Source organism: Cicer arietinum, chromosome 6 (assembly GCF_000331145.2).
Source record: "Cicer arietinum cultivar CDC Frontier isolate Library 1 chromosome 6, Cicar.CDCFrontier_v2.0, whole genome shotgun sequence".
NCBI lineage: Eukaryota > Viridiplantae > Streptophyta > Magnoliopsida > Fabales > Fabaceae > Cicer > Cicer arietinum.
In genome coordinates, this window is record NC_021165.2 from 4,262,527 (window position 1) to 4,271,284 (window position 8,758).

Genomic DNA, 8,758 nt, shown 5'->3' on the forward strand with positions numbered 1-8,758 from the left:
ATTAAAACCAGAGGCAGTGAGTCAATCTTAAGCATTTATATAGCTCTAATAAAAATATTAATATATGGCTTAGATGCTAAGCTGTTAATTTGTCTTTAGGCAGTAAATAGAGAAACAGAGCACAGAACAGAAGACAACAGTCCTGGGATTCCGGACGTTAGACCAGAGATGCCCAAGACCACTACTGAAAGCAGATATTCAGCTCTACTATGTTTGACCACACAAACCACACTTCAATTTCTTACTTTATCACTTCCATTACTATCACCATTTTTATTAGTATTCACTTCCAATTTAAACCAACCTCAACCATAATTTCAGTAGTAACTCTTACCAACTCAACATACATAAAGGTAGATTCCTTATACATACTCTTGAACTTGTCTCAAGGAAGAATAAGTTAGGAAAAACAGAAACAAGACTATGGAACCTTCTACATCATCAGAAAAGCAGGCACCAAAAGGTAGAGTTTTGAAGGAGAAAAGAGCAAAGTTTTACATTATTCGAAGATGCATAGTCATGCTTCTCTGTTGGAAAGATAAAGGAGACAAGTAATACCGGTAAAACATTAACTTTAACAACACTCATTCTACTGTACATATATTTATTCCATTATTATAAGGTAAATAAAATGGTTATAATATTTCAGCTGTTCTGTTCTGCTTAAAGATGACAAGAGAAGCACTGCAAGATGACCAACCAGCCTACGAATGTCAAAAGCAACGTATAAAGAAGGCTTTTTCTTTCACCTAACCAGTGAATGTGAAACTGTTGTTGATCTACTAGGATTCTTTTTTTCTTTCAGTAAGTTTATAGTTTTTTAATACAAAACCAATACATCTGTAATAGTAGCTATAGAGAATGAATCAGTGGTTTTACCCACAAACACAAGCACGGGCAAAGAAACAAGAAGGTAGAAGTGAAAGATGAAACCTAGAACGAAAAGGAAATATAGACCACAGCTTAGCTCAAATTACTCTCACATTATATTCTCTATACATATAACATGTTGGCTTATGGAGATATTCATTACCCCCGTCTAGAATTCCCCAGAACCAAAAGTAACAGGCATGCCACTTGACAACCTTTCCTAGCTGTTGACTCTATGTACACTATCAGCTTTCACAAGAACTAAAAGTCCAGAACATGATTCAATTATCATTTTGATCCTGAAATAAAGTGTTCTTGTATTAGATTCTAATATAAGAGAAACTAAAGTACATGATATTGTAAAGCATTAGTCATTTTCGTACTAATATGATTTTAGAGTCCTAAAACCTCTGGAGATTAATTAGACATTTATAACTATTTTCTATAGAAACTTTGATCTAAGTATTCAATTTGATGATTCATTTTAAACATTTGCTAACAAAGAGTAATGTCTGGATCAAAACAATCAACAATTTACAGTTTTGAGAACTTTGAAAAAAAATTATCCTATTTCAGAGACTAGTGCCCTATAATTTCAGAGATCGTTTTCAGATTTTACTGTACAGAAAATATTAACCATCAACCATATTCAAAACTAAATCCACTGCTAAAATCGTTACAATAGGTCTACTTCCATAGCAGAATATCAGCCTTGTAGAATTAATCAAAGATGAACACATCTTTGTTTTAATTAGATAGTAATAACGCATATTCTTGTTCCACACAATAATTTTACATTTTAATGATGTGTCAATTTTTTTTTTACAAGGATGACGAGTCAAAATTGTTGATGGGTTTAATTTGCACCAGTCTCTCTCCTAATGCTAAATAGAACTTTAAATCTACTGCGCTAAAATTATGGCAGAGAAATTGAGAAACAGAGTTTGGAGATATAACACAATCCCTCCTACAATCCTCACTGTTAAACAATGTAAGACCATAACAGTTGTTCCACCCCTTTAAATGTTGTTATGTTCCATCGTATCATATTATTGTAGCCATATCAATTTAACAAATGCAATAAAAAATAAAATACTGTTTTAGACAATATTAAAAAAATCAACAAAAACCACTGGTTTTGAGCTGTTTTCTAAGTGTCCAGTATGGAGATTCAGTTAGAGCCCCATCAACTTCAAGCCATAAACTAAAGCAATCATTTGACATCGCAATGAATTGGAAGTAGGACTTGCAACCAACTAATTAGATAAGCATCACAGGCATTTTACATATCAATCAAGGTCTAATTAGCCATCTTAACTGAACCCTTACAAAATAGACTTGTAAGGTAAGCAATATCTACGACTTATAAACATTTTCATATCATACATGTGAAAGTCTCAACACACACCCCTCACGCTCACTACTAGACATTTGAAGCAGGACTTGAGTGGCTTGATAGCTCAATTGATCTAAGCTAGACTCTAATACCATCTCAAAATTTGGGTTTGACCTAACTCATTCTTACAAAACCAATTTGTAAGGTAAGGAATGCGTAATGCCTCACATTTATAAACATATTTTCAAGTCATGTCTCATCCAATGTAGGATTCACAACATTAACCATGATTGCTAGTACTAAGTGTTAACAGATAATTCATATACAAGTGAAATCAGTTGGCAATGGCATATCTTTCTCTCTTTCTTCATTACTTAGACATCTTTCTACAATCACCCAATAAATCAAAACAATTGACCAATTATCCACATCCACCCATCTCAATTCATTAACATCCACAAAAAATTAATCACATTGCATCTCATTTCCTTAAAACCAAAACCATTCTCCTGCCTACAAGCTTTTCTGTGGATTTTTCTTAACAATGCTATGCCTCAAACCATAATCGACTAGACCGGTATCCTAATTAATAAACCAGGTCCTATACCTGGCAAGCAAACTCATGAACAGACTTAGGAGATTGAACTACATAAGATTGCTAAATTAGAATTTAGTTTCACATCATCGATTAATACAACAGTTTCCAACGATTCAAATTCAAAGACAAACCCTAATCAAAATCAAACAATCAAATGATAATTTCATGAATGAAACAAAATTAAAATAGAAATAATAACACAAAATGGAATCACATGTTAATCATAACGAAGTTCCACAAAGATGTGTGTAAAATTGAAATCGGAATCCCTTACTTAATATTATTATCATACATGAAATGTAAAGGAGGAAAAGGAAAAAGGTCTATACAGCGCAACAGCAGCAGAAACGACGTCGTATCGTTTTCAAACGGGGAGATTGGTGACGTCGTTTGTATTATGACCGTTGACCTGAACGTCAGGATTAGGATTGTTGCTGTCGGCGGTGGTGGTGGCGGTTGTTGTGGTTGTTGTGACGGAGTAATCGTCGTCGTCCTCGTCGTTGTCAGGGTCAGAAGTGGCGACGTTAACACAAGAAAAGCGTTCCAAGGAAGAGAAGAAAGCGGAAGAGACGGTGGACCCCACCCAGGTAGCCATCTGATCGATCTTCTCCCTTGATAAAAGGCTGCCGTTGTTCTCCATCGTCGCCGCCCAAACAGATCCAAAATTTGTTCTAATTCTAATAACAACCCAAATGTTTTTTTTTTTTCTTGTTTTGCTTGAGATTGAATGAATTAATTGAAGAGGAGAAAGAACCTACGAAATTACCAATTGCTCTATTTTTCTTCTTTTTCTCTCAATGTAATTACTACGTTACCCCTATTATAACTTCAAATCATTGCGTCATTCATTGGTCCATCATGGCCCATAGATTTCGTAACTTTACTTTCAATTTTGTTTATATTGGTATATTTTGTCATTAATAAGAAAATTTATCTTTTTTATTTACTTGACAAAATTACCCATCATGAAAGTAAGAGTATATCATACGTTTTCATAATTAACTACACTTTAAGAAATGATATATTAATACAATCCAGTTCATCAAATTATTTATTCATGATTTTTTGTAGAAAAATAATGAGTAAAAAAAATTGTTTTTTTGCATTAAAATGCCGGCTGCTAATGCATTTTTTTCATTTGATATTGCAATTAAATGAAGCTTATAGATCAATTTTTGTGTGCAAGACTTAAAAAAGATATTTTTAGAATGACAAAAGTCACATGTAGGGGGTTTTAAAGTATAAGGAAAAGTCTTGAAAAAATATTTTGGCATTCTCTCGAAAATAAGAATGCTAAAGAAAGAAAAACACTTTTTTTCCAAGGGAAATAAAACTCAATGAAAATTGAAAAGGAGTAATTGCAACTTTTTTTAAGAAGAAGAATATCTTCAAAGTCACTTATATTTTTTTCATTTCAATTATATTAGTGGAGATCATACTTATAATTTATCAATTCAATTTCTGTCTTAAACCAGATTATTGGAGTTGAGTTGAGGTGGTGAAATATTTTTTTCAAATAAAAAAGTGGTAAGACATTTGAATTGTCAAGCGGAGAAAAGAAATTCACATAGAGATACAAAAAACTAACATAAATTTTTTTTTGAAGAAGCCAAAAAACTTACATAAATTAACACCAATTTTGTAATTAAGAATATTTGACAGTATATTTTTGCACAAAACAAAAAGGAAAAAATTAATAATTTTATTTAAACCCCCAAGCATAAAAAGTAATAATTTTATTTTTACTTTTCCCTAATTTTTTTCCTCCGTTTCTAATAATATTACACCTGAACTGCAATAGGTTTCTGTAGCATGAGTAAACAATGGTCTTGTTCTTGTGAACCATGCAATCGCTATTCTCAGTTCTGACTACCAACAGTACTCCTCAAAATCTAAGATATCCGATTAAGTCCCAAAACAAGAATGCATGAACGCCAAAACAAAGTACAGAAAGCTGAATGTGTATTATCTTTAAAAAAAAAACTAGACACAAAAAAGAAAACAGTACAAGTCATTAATCTATGAATAAAAATTTCTGGGGAATTCTTCTCAACTCTCCCACATGATCATAAAAATTTAACCTACAAAGTTTCCGCTTGAACTACTACTTCTCAAAATTTCTTGCTCCAGCTTTAGAAGTGGAAGCCAAATTTGAGCAAAACACAAACATCTCTAGAGCTCGTCGCGAGAGTCATCATCTTCATCCTCCCCTGATGCACCACCACCTGGAGCTCCACCTGACCTCTGGTATACAGCAGTGATAATTGGGTTGCAAACGGCTTCGACCTCTTTAAGCTTCTCTTCGAAGTCTTCTTTCTCTACATTCTGGTTGTCATCAAGCCATTCCAATGCTTCCTTCACTGCGGTCTCGATTTTCTCCTTTTCATCTGACTCCAACTTGTCAGCCAGCTTGTCTTTGTCATTGATTTGGTTTTTCATGTTGTAGACATAAGTCTCAAGAGCGTTCCGAGCATCAATTCTTTCCTTTACTTTTTTGTCTTCCTCGGCAAACTCCTCGGCTTCACGAACCATCCGGTCAATTTCCTCCTGACTCAAGCGTCCCTTTTCATTTGTAATGGTGATCTTTTCTGATTTGCCAGTGCCCTTGTCCTCAGCCTTAACATTTAGAATGCCGTTTGCATCAACTTCAAAGGTCACTTCAATTTGAGGGGTACCTCTGTTTAATTACCACACAGAAAAAAACAAATGAATACAATACAAACATTAATAGAAAAATACAGAGTGGACATCATGATAGCACGAAACAAACCTTGGAGCTGGTGGAATTCCAGTCAGTTCAAAGTTCCCGAGAAGTCGGCAATCCTTTGTGAGACTCCTCTCACCTTCAAATACCTATACATTAAAAACAAATGGCATCCCAATTTAGTTCAACCCCATTTAGCAGTCAAGCACTTTGTCTTGAATTTAGAAGAAAAACGTCCAAGCAATATGCAGTATAATGCAGTGGGTTAATGGTACAGTACCTGAATGGAGACGGTTGTCTGCTGATCCTGGTAGGTGGTAAAAACCTGAGATTTTTTGGTAGGAATGACAGTATTTCTAGGAATCAACTTTGTCATCACTCCGCCAACAGTTTCAATTCCAAGGGTAAGAGGAGCAACGTCCAAGAGAAGGATATCTGGCTCCAAGAGTGTAGCATAAATATGAGAAAGAGTAATGCTTGGAAATCTATTTGCATTAATAACACATAACACCTGGCTAATGCACAACTAAAACGCTAGAGTTTAGACTATGGTACCTTTGGTTTCTTCGCCACCCTCTCCACTCAAAATGCTTCCTTGCACTGCAGCACCAAAGGCAACTGCTTCATCAGGGTTAACACCCTTGTTTGGCTCCTTTCCATCAAAGTAATCCTTCAAAAGTTGTTGTACCTTTGGAATCCTTGTGCTTCCACCAACAAGGACAATCTCGTCAATCTGGTTCTTCTGTAATCCAGCATCGTCCATTGCCTTCTTTACAGGCCCCATTGTCTTACGGAACAAGTCATTGTTCAACTCTTCAAATCGAGCACGGGTAAGTGGCTCAGAGAAGTCAACACCATCAAAAAGTGATTCAATTTCAACACGGATCTGGTGCTGGCTGCTAAGAGCTCTCTTGGCACGCTCGCTCTCCCTCCTAAGCTTTCCAAGGGCTCTGTTGTCCTTGCTGATGTCCTTTCCATGCTTCTTCTTGATCAATTTAATGAAGTACTCCATTATTCTCTGATCAAAGTCCTCACCTGGTATTAACAGTAGAATGAAAATTTAGAAAGAGTATAATTTTTCTTAACTTAATCTCATTCTCTCTATTATTATATATAAAAGCACACACCTCCAAGATGAGTATCTCCATTTGTAGAAAGAACCTCAAAAACACCATTATCAATTGTCAAGATACTGACATCAAAAGTTCCACCCCCAAGATCAAAGACAAGAATGTTCTTCTCTCCACCTTTCTTGTCCAATCCATAAGCAATGGCAGCAGCAGTGGGTTCATTGATAATTCTAGCAACATTCAAACCAGCAATGACACCAGCATCCTTGGTGGCCTGCCTCTGAGCATCGTTGAAGTAAGCTGTAAATTTGAATGGAAAAATGTAAGAAATTAAAATAAAGACAAAAAGTGGAAGAAAATAATCAAGGTTGCAGGAGGAACAAATTGTAAATTGCCCATTTACCTGGGACAGTGACCACAGCATCACGAATTGTCTTGCCAAGGAATGCTTCAGCAGTTTCCTTCATCTTAGTCAGAATCATGGCGCTGATTTCCTCAGGACTGAACACCTTGGTCTCACCATCCTTAATTTTTACCTGAATGTATGGCTTTCCTTCCTTATTGACAATCTTGTAAGGAACAAGCTTCATGTCTCTTTGAACTTCCTTATCTTCAAATCTGCAAAAAGAAACAACTCAGTCACCATTGATCCCATATATTAAATTATAACTAATCATTATTCATTAATGAACAAGACAGTGATGTCTTACTTTCTTCCGATGAGTCTCTTGACATCAAAGATGGTCCTTTCAGGGTTGACAGCTGCAAGATTCTTTGCAGCCTCCCCAATCAGTCTCTCACTGTCAGTGAAAGCAACCCATGATGGTGTGATACGGTTACCTTGGTCGTTGGCTATGATTTCAACATGGCCATTCTTATAAACACCAACACACGAGTAGGTTGTTCCAAGATCAATCCCAATTACTGTCCCCAACTTGGAACCTTCTTCTTTTGCAGCGGAAAATGCAAACAAACATCCTGGGATAAATCCTCGCAATGTTAATAACCACAAATGCTCAAAGTATATAAATCGGTGTCAAATCAAATCATGTAAATTGCATCTCAGAGTCATTAGTCCAAATCATCATAAATCATAGTCATTAATCTTAAATGGAAGGAAAAAAAATGGCATTCACTTGGGTATCATCGACACTTCAATAAAAGAAGTGTGTGTATGACACGAAAACTATACATGTAGTTACATTCAATTTCTTTAATTTTTTAAAGTATTATCAAACTGAATGTCAATGTCCTGTCCAGCGTCCGCATAACTGTAAATGTTAGTGTCAATATTCTATTCGGAGTTTGTGCATGAGTTTCATATGTCATTGATGGTACCAAATAAGTAACATCACAAATTTAAAAATTTGTTTCCATTTAAAGCCAATAAAATAACTAACTTACATTTGTTTGTACTCAAAAAATGAAAAACTAAACAAAGAAAAAAGGTTCGTTCGGCACGTCCTTCCAAGATTAGGGGAAATCGTAGCCACGATTAATTATATAAATACACGGCAACACTTCCGCGAGATTCAAAGCAGAACAAGAACTAATCATTGTCGATCGAGTTTCAGAGATTCAGATTGCAGAGAGAAGCATGTTAAATTAAAACTACTATTCCCTAATACTAACTACAAAGTAATAATAATAATAATAACTAGTTAGAATGTTATGCAAGTAGGGTTAAGATCCAATCAGATCCATAAAATTCGAAGATCGAAACAACAAAAACAGTTTAAAAAAAGAACAATGAGATCTGGTTAATGGCTACATTTCGAATGAGAGGAAGTATATGATTACCGAATGAAATGATGGCGAGAAGAAGCAGAGACCGGCGTGAAGACGAGCCAGCCATGATGTGTTCTCTCGATGAACGAGCTTTGAATAATGATAATGGAGTTGTATTGATGATGCGAGTGTTGCTCTGAGCATTTTATAGCGCCCACTTGAAATTTCGAACATGTCATTCGTGATGACGTGGACCAATTGAAAGACGAAATAGGATTGTTTTAGCCAATGATATTGCACCTTGTGTGTGGGAACACCTCATAACAATTTAACCACACGACTTCACTCCTTGTATTTGATGATTCATTCCTTTCTTTTGGACTTCTATTTTTTTTATCCAAGTCGTATTAATAGTTATAATTCAATTTTACCTTTTATAAAATTTTATTATA

At 35.1% G+C, this 8,758-nt stretch overlaps 2 protein-coding genes and 1 long non-coding RNA gene across 3 annotated transcripts; 1 reads left to right on the top strand and 2 right to left on the bottom strand.

Annotated features, from left to right (window-relative positions):
* LOC113787182 (uncharacterized) lies at nucleotides 1-1,237 on the top strand. The gene is made up of 2 exons (XR_003473643.2): nucleotides 1-560; nucleotides 650-1,237. It is a non-coding gene; the product is annotated as an uncharacterized lncRNA (long non-coding RNA).
* On the bottom strand, nucleotides 738-3,583 carry LOC101512961 (uncharacterized). Its single transcript, XM_004503523.4, has 2 exons — nucleotides 3,134-3,583; nucleotides 738-1,169 (listed from the first exon to the last, which is right to left on the bottom strand). The coding sequence occupies exon 1, from the start codon at nucleotides 3,442-3,444 to the stop codon at nucleotides 3,169-3,171; it is 276 nt and encodes a 91-aa protein (XP_004503580.1). The 5' UTR covers nucleotides 3,445-3,583; the 3' UTR covers nucleotides 738-1,169; nucleotides 3,134-3,168.
* Nucleotides 3,584-4,686: 1,103 nt separating this feature from the next.
* Nucleotides 4,687-8,534, bottom strand: LOC101512653 (luminal-binding protein 5). Its single transcript, XM_004503522.4, has 8 exons — nucleotides 8,379-8,534; nucleotides 7,289-7,556; nucleotides 6,982-7,196; nucleotides 6,636-6,878; nucleotides 6,064-6,543; nucleotides 5,789-5,943; nucleotides 5,575-5,657; nucleotides 4,687-5,481 (listed from the first exon to the last, which is right to left on the bottom strand). Exons 1-8 carry the CDS (start codon nucleotides 8,431-8,433, stop codon nucleotides 4,977-4,979), a joined length of 2,004 nt encoding a protein of 667 aa, XP_004503579.1. The 5' UTR covers nucleotides 8,434-8,534; the 3' UTR covers nucleotides 4,687-4,976.
* Nucleotides 8,535-8,758: the final 224 nt, after the last annotated feature.